This window comes from Polypterus senegalus, chromosome 14, assembly GCF_016835505.1.
Source record: "Polypterus senegalus isolate Bchr_013 chromosome 14, ASM1683550v1, whole genome shotgun sequence".
Classification (NCBI taxonomy): domain Eukaryota; kingdom Metazoa; phylum Chordata; class Cladistia; order Polypteriformes; family Polypteridae; genus Polypterus; species Polypterus senegalus.
The window spans coordinates 128721096-128734091 of record NC_053167.1 but is presented as its reverse complement, the minus strand read 5'-3'; the positions used below and the strand labels follow the sequence as shown (position 1 = coordinate 128734091).

At 38.0% G+C, this 12996-nt stretch overlaps 1 protein-coding gene across 5 annotated transcripts in view; it reads left to right on the top strand.

The window, feature by feature from the left end:
* Positions 1 to 12996, top strand: part of lepr (leptin receptor) — a 275136-nt gene that overhangs the window by 141228 nt on the left and 120912 nt on the right. For 4 of the 5 annotated variants that reach the window (XM_039735320.1, XM_039735322.1, XM_039735319.1 and 1 more), the window contains exons 4-5: positions 324 to 575; positions 2029 to 2152. In XM_039735320.1, the coding sequence (XP_039591254.1) occupies positions 324 to 575; positions 2029 to 2152 (376 nt within the window). The remainder of the gene's footprint in view (positions 1 to 323; positions 576 to 2028; positions 2153 to 12996) is intronic. The other variant, XM_039735323.1, reaches the window with a different exon arrangement.

Here is a 12996-nt window from a genome sequence, read left to right as displayed (position 1 = left end):
AATTTATTACAATTAGAAGGATACACCTCCCTGAAACCCTGTTGTGGATTGCAAATATAAAAGATGGATGGATGAATGAATAGAAAAGCTGATAATTTATGAATAACAAAAATAATAACTGTGAATTAGTCTCACAAAGTTGTGAATCAACCTCTTGTGTGGAACAAAGAGTTATTTGTGCAGCAGGAAGTGCTAGTTTGTGGTTGATTTCTTTTTGTTTTGTAGAAAAAACTAAATTCCACTTAGTATGCAAGCTATTGCCTTTCATATAATCTGATCAAATGTGCTTTCCGTAACATCTGTTGTCTGAATTCTGCATGCAGGTGGCTTTGTGCAAAGTTTAATCAACAGTCCAGCTGCTTCTCTCCAGATTCCACCTAGGAACTTTACTTTATTCTGGAATCTTTCCAGCAATAAAGCTGGATGGATGCAGCTACTTTCAACATACTTGGACAAGAATGTGCACAAGGAAGAAACATGGAATTCCAATTTGACTGGCTTGGCTGACATTGAGACATCAAATGGGGACAATTCCAGTGTTTATACATACAATTTTGCAACAACAGGAAGGAAAGGTAAGCCTTCTATTTTAATGACACTAATAAATTAAAAACAAGTTAATTATTTTAAAGAATATTAGTTAAAACTAAAACAGTGATTAAAATACAAATGATTGATTTTATTGTTATTTTCCGTATGGAGACACAAAACAGAATACAGTACTACATTGGTCTACAGGCCCACACCACAAAAAATATGTATTTTCATCTTTGTCTTTCATTTTTTAATCCATATAAAAAGACACTTAGATGCCATGATTTCTTTCTTATTTTTTTATTCTTTAAACTTTGTATCATTATGTAGTACTTTGACAAATGGCATAAATATCTAACATTTTTGGTTACCTTTTTTGCACTGAAAACTTGATTTCTCTTTGTTTTGTGTTGATCATTTCACCATCCTACATAGTGTTTTTATTAAACATCTCACAAACTTAAGTGTTCTGTGTTGGTTTTTTTTCAAGTTTGAATTATTATTTCTTCTTGTTGGATAGATGAACCCATGAGTATAGTGTGATATATGGCCGGCAGTTTATCCCAGCCGATACCCCCCACACCACTAGATGGAGTCCTCCCTGCAACTTGGAGGAGCCCCGAATTCCAACAGGGCATCATGGACATTAGAGTTTTACTTCATAGCCCTGCTGGATACTGTGGGGGCTGCCAGGGGATGCTGCAGGGAGGCACAGGGATTTGTATATCCCATATAGCCCAGAAGTACTCACGAGTCACCTAGGGATGGAAGAAATGATGTACTTCCGGGCTGAAGAAAAGAAGATGTTTCCATTTGACCCAAGGAATATAAATTGACTATGGGAAACCCTAGCAGACTGAGCCGGAGTTGGGTGGGAGTGTGACGAAGCTGCTGGGAGGAGAGGAGGATTTATTGTTGTTATTATTATTGATTATTGTATTGTTTATTGAGAATAGAGGGGTGTTGGTGCTTTGTGCACAATATTATATTAATAAATTCTTTATTGGGTCTTTTACCTGGTGTCTGAACGTGTTGTCTGAGGGTTCAGGGATCAACAGCAACCCTTATCTGTCACAATAGATTGTGGTATACTGTATTTAGTGTTACCAAGCTTCATTAAAATAGTTCAAATATAGGGATGTTTAAGCAGATTTTCTTTTTACTGGAGTTTACAATTGATTATTGATGCTCTTGTGTAATAAATAGTGCTTATACAGATTCAAAAATATTAGCCCTCAGTATTTAGCAGTTATCCTTTAAGACTATGTTAGTCAACATGCTTTTTAACAGTTTCTACTCTGAATGTAAAAGCCAAATTAAAAAAGACGTAAACAACAGATGTTTTTGAATGGGCAAGTTGAGTAGTTTTCAAATTTTATCTTGTTTTCAAATGGTCGTGCTGTTGTCCTATTTTAGCCTTCTCTTTATTGCTTGTTTAATTCCACTTATTTGTCAGATGTGTTAGAATTAATGTGCTAATTGAATTTCTTTCAGGTTTCTACTTGAACATCCTGTGTTGGGTTGAAGGAAACCTGGAACATTTAATTTGTAATTTGAAGCCCAGCAAAATACGCTCTGGCAAAAACATGTCATTAACAATTGAACTACTGCATGCAAAGTAAGTCAAAGTAAAGCAATAGATACAAACATGAATAACAAAAGGATTTGAGCTCATGTTCCTCAAATAGAGACTCGCATTTGACAATATTCAATTTTAACTTACATAAGCCTTTTCATGGTTGGATGACATGTTTTGTTTTTCATTTAGGGCTTCTGTTTAAAACGTTCCAACAATATTGTTTCCATACAAATACAGAAAGAGGCTATAAAGGGTCCTAGGTAAATTAAAATTTCATTAAATTACATTAATAACTTTCTTTGTCTTTTGAAAATTGGAAGCAAGTTTGAACTTAACCGTACTGGTTAAGATCATATAAACCATTTTGTTAATATGCAACTTATCCCCTCAGTGGTCACTTTATTAGGCACACATACAGTGCATCCGGAAAGTATTCAGAGCGCTTCCCATCCAACCTGATGGAGCTTGAGAGGTGCTGCAAAGAGGAATGGGCAACACTGGCCAAGGATAGGTGTGCCAAGCTTGTGGCATCATATTCAAAAAGACTTGAGGCTGTAATTGCTGCCAAAGGTGCATCGACAAAGTATTGAGCAAAGGCTGTGAATACTTATGTACATGTGATTTCTCAGTTTATTTATTTTTAATAAATTTGCAAAAACCTCAAGTAAACTTTTTTCACGTTGTCATTATGGGGTGTTGTGTGTAGAATTCTGAGGAAAAAAATGAATTTAATCCATTTTGGAATAAGGCTGTAACATAACAAAATGTGGAAAAACTGATGCACTGTGAATACTTTCCGGGTGCACTCTATCTAGCACTATAGAAGACTTCCCTTCCCCTGATCATCAAACAGCTTGAATTTTTCAAGGCAAAGTCTCAACAACGTGAATGAAAAATTCCTTTGATATTTTTATGCAAGCTTGCTTGATAGCATCACACAGTTCATGCTACATATTCATACGTGAACCTCCCATTCCTCTTCACCCCAGTAGAAGCTTCATTTTCTTGTACTTAGCTGGCAGGAGTGGAATCTATGTTTTCTGTGCCTGTCTGTTTTAGTGTTTGAAACATTGTACCTTCAGGAATATCCTTTTACATTCTGCTGTTGTAAAAAAGCATTATCAAGTATTTGTGGAATTTTTGTTAGTTTGAACCAGTCTGGCTATTGTTTGGAATGTCACTTACTGGATACTTTTTGTTCAGTTCTAAATTTATTGACTATAGTTTGGCATTTGTTTCTGTGATGCATGAACCACCATGTCTGGCTCCAATAACCATATCACATTTAAAATCAGTTTATGTAGACCAAACATGTTGCCCATCTTAATGATTGGTCATACAGTAACTAAAGTGTAACTAAACCTCTTGGTCATGCCCCCATGTTATTCTGCATACTGAGATGAAGCCACATTATTGACTGTTTGGAAGAGAAGGCTATATATTTGCATATATTTGAGCAATATGGTGTATGTAACCAAAATTCACCAGATGTGACCCTTCAGTTGGCCTTTATTATTTAGAAGCAACCAATAAATTTGAACCTAACCTTGTCTCAGCAGGAATTCACAAATTATTTACTAGACAGTGCTTCCATTTTTACATATATTTTTAATCTCAAACAAAAGGAGGCAAAAATTCTAAACTGCATTAAACTCACTACTATTATACCTGTTGCAAAGAGATCCAGTGAATGCTTCTGCAATGATTACAGACCTGTCACTTTTACATCTGCCTCATAAACAACTTCCTGTCCAACATGAACTTGGCCTCCCAGCAATTTACCTATACAGATCTCAAGTATTTGATTCAAAATCTAGAACAGCTATGTACTAATCTTCCAATCCTCTTTGAATGTAACTGTGCCTTTAAGGGTATCATTCGACTCTCTTGTTATTAGCTATTGTATTTACTTTGTGAAATGGGGCAGGTGGAAAAGGTGAGGGTTACCCTTCGTATATGAAACCCACAATGTGGATGGATTGCATTTCACATGCAGATTTTGTGAAAAGAATCAAGTCTGTCTTTGACACCGTTTTTGCCAGTCTACACAAATTATGAGTCTTTATACAGGAATGAGGTAAAAAACCTGGTCAAATGGTATAGCCTTAATTATCTGAAATTAAATGTCAAGAAAGCAAAAGAATTGGCTGTAAACTTTGTGTCACGAACCAAGTGCACTATTATGGCAAAAATTGTGAGAGGTCTATAAAAGGCCCATAAAACAGTCTAGGGCCCTCCTTAGCCTGACCCCAATTGTGTCTGTGTGTTTTCTCTGTAATGGACAAAAACTCTGCCTCTTCTGGATAAGTGGATTAGGTGGCCATCTAGTCTTGACAAGCATCTTTTATCCCATGATTTTGATTTCTGCAACTATAATGCTGTATGTGGTCACTTCAACCACATGACTTTGCAAGGAATAATGACAAACTTCTATCAGTATGTGACTAGTTACACTCAATAAAAAAAGCTGGACCCGCACTATTCAAATGTTAGATGCCTTTAAATGTAAGTCTATGGCACCTTTGGACAGATCCGGCAACAGTTTGATCCATCTTACTCCTAGCTATTATTAGAGGCAACCTGTTACTACCTGAATAGTGAGGATGTAGAGCCTGGAAGCTGAACTGGTTTGGAATAGCTGTTTCCAAAGGACAGACTGGGAAGTGATGTGCGAATTACTTTAATTTCCATGCTGACATTTATACCCTCAAAAATGGTGCATGTTTTCTAAACAACAAGCCCTGGATTACTAAGATTACAAACTTTCCTAAAATGAGAAAAAGAGGGCATTCAAATCTGGTGATAAATAGGCTTCAAAGAACATATAAAGAAAGGCTGAGTGAAGAGAAAGAAGCTTACAAAGCTAAAATAGAAACCAAACTTACTCAGAATAACAAGAAAGATGTTTGGAATGGACTAAGCATAATTACTGGACTGAAGAAGTACAGGCCTCAGGTGCTAGAAGGGAATGTGGACAAAGCCAACACCCTGATCCAATTTGTTTAATAGATTTTTCCTTTTTGCCATCACCAACTTCTTCCAGTTGCAAGTCTCAAACACCATCCCAACTACATTAACAAGTACTACTACTTCAACTTGCATGAGTGATGAGTCTACATCTGACCATTAGTGTGGGCTGTTCATAACTGATGACCAAGTGAGGAGACAACTGAGGAGGCCACATACAAGAAAAGTGATGGTACAAAAGGAGTTAATCCTTGAGTTCCTAAGGCCTGGTCTGACCAACTTTGTGCTATCATCATTTACTTGTTCAGTCTGTCACTAAGGCTCCATAAGGTGTTGCTGCTCTGAAAAACATCTTGCATTGTTAAAGTTCCACTTAATGACTTCAGGCCAATGGCTCTTATGTCCCATATCAGGAAGACCCTTGAGAGTCTAGTCCTGGAGTATATGAGTACTTTTTTGAAAGACCATTTAGAAACACTGCAGTTTGCGTCCAGGAGTCTGTGTGTGTGTGTCTTCTGGTGAAGTGTGCATGAGCGGGGCCACAGAGAGAGAGAGACACACACACACACACACACACACACACAAAGAGGCGCGCGTGCGAGAGAGAGAAACACACACACACGAGAGACAGACAGACACACACACGCAGGCCTGAGAGAGAGAGAGAGACAAACACACAGGCGCGCGCGTGCATTGTTGCAATGTTACTTTTCTTGGTTGTTTATTAAATTGCGGATTTTTCAAATGTTCATTTTTTTTCCCTGTGCTTAAAACTCATTTAAAAAAGTGTTTTTAGCGAGCGGGGTCGTAACGCTATAGCTCGAACTCTTGCAGTGTTAGTTTTCTCTGTTGTTCAAGGTTTTCTAAGTGTTATACAATGTTTTTAGATTTAGTTTACTATTACACTGTGCATTCAATGGTGTAATTAACTATATGTGTGCTTAAAAACTTAAAAAAATATATATTTACATACAGTTCATACGGCCTGGAACAGATTAATTGTATTTACATACAATCCCATGGGGGAAATTACTTCAGTTCACGACCAAATCGGGTTACGACCAGAGTTTTGGAACGATTTATGGTCGTGAACCGCGGTTCCACTGTATTACTGTCAGACAAAATTACAGGCATTTTACGGAAATACAAACCAGTATTACTGCAAAAGAAAATTAAAGGCACACAATACAGGCATACAATATTACAGCCACATACAAGGTCCCTTGCCATTTAATATAGACTGTTCCTACTAATGTTTATGCACTACTGTTCTAGCGTCCGTTATTGTAACGGGCTTAATGTCTAGTCATATAATAAAATACAAAAATACTGATTTAGTCAGGGCTGCAGCATTATTTCAGCATAAGCAAATATGAGTATATATGTTCCCTTCACAATAGAAAGTTAGTGAAAGGCACCATATAACATACATATATATGAAAACAGAATATTCACATAATAGAAGGTTTTCCTCACAGAGTGTAAAATCATTTTAGAAAAATATTGAATGTTCGACTAATATTCAGAAAAATCAACATGCAAAAGCCATTATCTTGATGTTCAGAAGTTCATTTGAGTTTCTACAACTTCTCCGGCACTGTGATGAGCGTGAAAAAAATAGAATGAGAACTAGAAGAGGAAGAGTTTAGAACAAGTAGAGTTAGCAATGCTGTTTGCAAATTGTTTGCTTTCACCTGGGGTGACAGTTTAAGTAGTACCACATATAAAGATTAAACATGTTCTTGCATATGAAAAAGCCACTCAGGTAGATGTGACTAGGGAATCCATTCCCGGATGGGTTTATCCATTCCCAGGAATTTTGGAATCCCGCATTTCATTCCCGGGAATCCTGGGCTTCCGGGGATGACATAGTGCACGGGCATCTCACATGTGAATGGTTTTAGAACGACCAACACTTATTTTTAATAAAACTACTGCGATATGTTGACACAAATAAAAGACTTTCACCAAGTTAACTTGCCCCCTAAAAATGCTGAAATTTTTCAGTGGTCGGATAACCACAATAACCAGTAATTAGCGTAACACCAGAAGTGAGCCATTTGTGCTGTAAGCCCTCATCTGTTCATTTAACACAGTCCCTGCTATTAAAATGTCTTAAACAGGAATGAAAAAGACCAGCCTTCATGTTTTTCTTTTGTGCAAATTCTTCAGTGCTCTTGCATGTGGTAAACTGCATTACCAGCCATTTTATTTTCATTTTGAGCTTGTATTTGTGTTTAGCAGATGAATTGAGCTTCCTAATTCCAATAATGGATATTCAACTTTTAGTTCATGCCTTTAGCATTAACATTTATGAAACATTGCACTGGTGATCTTTGACTTTGTTAAAATTACCAAAATATCAATTAATGAAATAAACATACAGTGGTGTGAAAAACTATTTGCCCCCTTCCTGATTTCTTATTCTTTTGCATGTTTGTCACACAAAATGTTTCTGATCATCAAACAAATTTAACCATTAGTCAAATATAACACAAGTAAACACAAAATGCAGTTTTTAAATGATGGTTTTTATTATTTAAGGAGAAAAAAAATCCAAACCTACATGGCCCTGTGTGAAAAAGTAATTGCCCCTGAACCTAATAACTGGTTGGGCCACCCTTAGCAGCAATAACTGCAATCAAGCGTTTGCGATAACTTGCAATGAGTCTTTTACAGCGCTCTGGAGGAATTTTGGCCCACTCATCTTTGCAGAATTGTTGTAATTCAGCTTTATTTGAGGGTTTTCTAGCATGAACCACCTTTTTAAGGTCATGCCATAGCATCTCAATTGGATTCAGGTCAGGACTTTGACTAGGCCACTTCAAAGTCTTCATTTTGTTTTTCTTCAGCCATTCAGAGGTGGATTTGCTGGTGTGTTTTGGGTCATTGTCCTGTTGCAGCACCCAAGATCGCTTCAGCTTGAGTTGACGAACAGATGGCTGGACATTCTCCTTCAGGATTTTTTGGTAGACAGTAGAATTCATGGTTCCATCTATCACAGCAAGCCTTCCAGGTCCTGAAGCAGCAAAACGACCCCAGACCATCACACTACCACCACCATATTTTACTGTTGGTATGATGTTCTTTTTCTGAAATGCTGTGTTCCTTTTACGCCAGATGTAACGGACATTTGCCTTCCAAAAAGTTCAACTTTTGTCTCATCAGTCCATAAGGTATTTTCCCAAAAGTCTTGGCAATCATTGAGATGTTTCTTAGCAAAATTGAGACGAGCCCTAATGTTCTTTTGCTTAACAGTGGTTTGCATCTTGGAAATCTGCCATGCAGGCCGTTTTGCCCAGTCTCTTTCTTATGGTGGAGTCGTGAACACTGACCTTAATTGAGGCAAGTGAGGCCTGCAGTTCTTTAGATGTTGTCCTGGGGTCTTTTGTGACCTCTCGGATGAGTCGTCTCTGCGCTCTTGGGGTAATTTTGGTCAGCCGGCCACTCCTGTGAAGGTTCACCACTGTTCCATGTTTTTGCCATTTGTGGATAATGGCTCTCACTGTGGTTCACTGGAGTCCCAAAGCTTTAGAAATGGCTTTATAACCTTTACCAGACTGATAGATCTCAATTACTTCTGTTCTCATTTGTTCCTGAATTTCTTTGGATCTTGGCATGATGTCTAGCTTTTGAGGTGCTTTTGGTCTACTTCTCTGTGTCAGGCAGCTCCTATTTAAGTGATTTCTTGATTGAAACAGGTGTGGCAGTAATCAGGCCTGGGGGTGGCTACGAAAATTGAACTCAGGTGTGATACACCACAGTTAGGTTATTTTTTAACAAGGGGGCAATTACTTTTTCACACAGGGCCATGTAGGTTTGGATTTTTTCTCCTAAATAATAAAACCATCATTTAAAAACTGCATTTTGTGTTTACTTGTGTTATATTTGACTAATGGTTAAATGTGTTTGATGATCAGAAACATTTTGTGTGACAAACATGCAAAAGAATAAGAAATCAGGAAGGGGGCAAATAGTTTTTCACACCACTGTATGTGTGATTGTATAATGTATAGATGCCACATGGACTAGATGGGCATCCCGGCCAAGAGAGGAAGCAGACCTGGAAGAAAGGACCGGGAAGGGTGGATGGACAGCCCATTAAAAAGAAAAGATATTGCTGGGGGTTTCTTATTCCCTCAGCACGCTAGATGGCAGCAGTCATGGTTATCAGCGCCCAGTGGGAAGTCAGCAGGGCATACCGGGAAATGTAGTCTGGCAGGACAGCCCTGCTGGGGTCATGGGGTGCTGCAAAAGGGTGCTGCAGGGAGACAAGCTCCCTACCGTGATGGACTTCCGTGTGACCCGGAAGTACTTTGATCGGGCAATCGCTCTGGCACTGGAAATACTCCAGAGTCTGTAATAAAAGGGAAAGCACTCCCTTATCCAAGCGAGTCAGAGCTGGGAGGTAGAGAAGCAACACTTGACTGGAGGAGAGCAGTGCGGTGGTGAGAGAAATTGTAGTAATCGGAGTTGTGGAGAAAGAACTTGTTTTGTGCTTTTGTTACTGGTTGGAAGGTGAATAAACCAACCTTTATTTGAACCCGGGATTCATTGTGTGTTCGTCTTTGGGGTTTGGGGCTCACTTACGCCCGGGTTTCCATCACAAATGACAAATTTTAATAGGGAATTGTTCTTTCAGTGTTTATTTGGAATGAAAGTGAAGTAAAGCTTCTCTGGGTAGATGAAGAGACTCAATTTAAACTGACATATCACCGCTCTGATCAAAATTTCAGACTCCCGCTTATAAATTCTTTCCTGGTGCCAACCCTAAAAAAGTACTGCTCAGTAACTTAGAGAAGGAAGGATTTAAGAAGCTAGAACTAGAACACTAGATGCAAAATGCGAGTTGTCTGACTGCAAACACAGTACTTAATGTGCTGTTGAATATTAAAAAAAAATACAAACAAGATAATGCATGGATATTCAAATATATAATTTGGAACCATTGCAAATAATGTAAATCTTAAAACAGTATGTATATAATATAAATTTCCACATGTATTATAATCAGTGATTATTAGCATGATAATTAATAGAGAGCTTTGTAAAATAGTCAGAAAGAGAGAGCAATGTTTACTGCCTGGCATGCACAGACATCAGCAAGATAGGAAATACGTACAGTGGAAGCTTAAACATGAGTAGAGGATATATAAAACAAAAAGGGATCGGAAAACACATTATTTGAGCTGTTTCTTTGAGGCACATTTATTCATTTATTTATGAAACTGTTACATTTTGTAAAGAAAAAAAAATATTTTTCTAATATTTTACAGTATATTATTATCGTGAAAAAATGCCAGGCTTTGGATTTGTATAGAAAACATGTGTATACATGCTGGTTTTCAGTATTTAATGTAGAGAAATCTCAAATTCTGCAATTTAGGTCAAAATAAGCACAGTATCAATTTAAGTCCATTTCACCCAGCCTTAGGCTGAAGTCATCCTCTCTCAAGTATGACTCTTTTAGTAGTGCATCAAAATTACCATAATTATTTAGAAGATAATAACAGTTTGAACAGCAAGTTGTGGAATTCACTCCCCAAATATTGAAAGAGGTTCCAGAATGATTAACGTTGGCTCTAATAAAGAAAGAATTTGAAAAATGAACCAAAAAAAAACACTGAGGAAGAAAAGTATATTGATCTACACCACAACCATGCTACCCAAAAACAAAACACAAGACTCAAGATCTGTCCCTTTCATACGTACTACAATACCACAGGCACAAAAAAGTCAAAGAAAAACTGAAAAATAATAATACATTTTATTAATATGGCACCTTTCCCTTGCTGAAGGTGCTTCACAGATTCTCAGAAAGAAAAGCAGGGTATGTGTAACATTGGATACAAATATTTTCTGCATATAACACTAAAACGGGTTAATACAGGATATACAAAGCAATAAATAGAATAAAAGACAATAAACAAGAGTAAAATACTAAATTCAATACTAAAAAAAGTGTGAACAAATAACATAATTTGTGGTAATATACATACACAAATTATCTTGAGCATCTGGACAGAAAGGCAAACTGAAAGAAAAGGCAGAATGTTAGTTTCAGTTTAATACCTTCCTGAACATGTCAGTTTTAAGTTGTTTTTTAAAATAATTAATTGAGTCAGCTGATCTAATTAATGGGGCGACATGGTGGCACAGTGGGTAGTGCTGCCGCTTCACAGTTAGGAGAACCGGGTTCGCTTCCGGGGTCCTCCCTGCATGGAGTTTGCATGTTCTCCCCGTGTCTGCGTGGGTTTCGTCCGGGACTCCGGTTTCCTCCCACAGTTCAAAGATATGCAGATTAGGTGCATTGGCGAATCTAAATTGTCCCTAGTGTGTGTGCCCTGCGGTGGGCTGGCGCCCTGCCCGGGGTTTGTTTCCTGCCTTGCATCCTGTGCAGACCCCCGTGACCCTGTAGTTAGGATATAGCGTGTTGGATAATGGATGGATCTAATTAATTTAGGGTGGTCATTTCAAAGTCGGGTCACTGTACAGCTGAAGGTCCTGTCATCCACAGAGTGCAGCTTCATGTTAGACGCAACAAGATTGCCAGAGTCCGAGGAGCTTAGTGGGTGAACAGGGGCTTAGTGATGGAGAAAGGTCATTGATGTAGTCAGGTGCAAAGCCATTTAAAGCTTTCTTGGTTATTAGTACAATGTTATATTCAATCCTGTAAGACACAAGAAGCCGGTGAAGGCAGAGCAAGATGGGTGTTATGTGGTCACTGTTGCTGGTGTATGTAAGGACTCTTGCAGCAGAGTTTTGAATCAGCTAGACCTGTGATATAAGTTGGAAAGGGCACCTACCAGCAGGGAGTTATAATAATCGATGTAGGATGTTATAAAAGCTTGGACAAGTTTCACAGCATTAACATCCTCTTCCATTGGATCTATGGGCATAAATGTGAAACCTTATAACCTCAGCAGTAACATGGAGGTGGAAACTGACACAGTTGCCTCATGCTATAAAAGCAATGGCAGGTAATGCACACCAAACAAAGCTCATTCCATTTCACCCCACCAACAATTATATTTACAAGTATACTTAACAAAACACCCACATAAAAAGCAAGCAAAATGTGAGAAAAATCCACTAAAGAGATGAAGAAAAGACTTTTGAAACAGTATTTAAGAAAAGAGTTAATGTTAATTATACTGGGAATTATACATAATAGTAGTAGCATGTAGGTGAGTATAGAGTGCCTTAATTGGCAATTGGTAATCCTCATGTAGAGTCTTGTAATATCAAGACAAACAGTTTGGCCAAACATAAGGTGGTAAAAGAATCTATTATGATCTGCTCAGCTCACAAAACTCAAAATGTGGCCTACTTCCAAAAACTAGGCCTTTAGGCCCCAGATAAGTCCTAGTAACCAAAGTCAGTCGAGATCAAAACTCAAGATGCAGGCTTCATTGCCTACTCAGACTTACATTAAGATAAGGGTACAAAATAGGCCTCTAGAACTTGTTTGGTGAGTTGGAGGCTTCTGGGTGAGTTTTACAGGCTGAGTGACACATCGTTTGCTGCAGTAGGACGACAGAGGTCAGGCACTAATCTGTTAAAACATCTATTGCATCACGTGGTCTCATGCGTTTTATTTTTCAGAGAAAGTTTATATCTCTGCTTTGACAAAGTAGACCCTCTTACACCCTGAGCAGCCCAGTACCAGGCCAGGTGATTGTTTAAAAATCTTTCACCCTATCTTCAGGTTAACTAAGCCATACACTGACACAAACAATATCTCGTATGCAAGTGACGGAGTGTCGGCTTCACACTCTTAGTAATCAAGTTGTTACAATATTTATGGTTGACTTTTAATTTTTTATATCATAAGTGTGGTGATTCATAAATTGTCACAAACATATTTTTAAAAAATCCTATCTATTATGTACTAGTAATGGCAGACTGCCCGATAA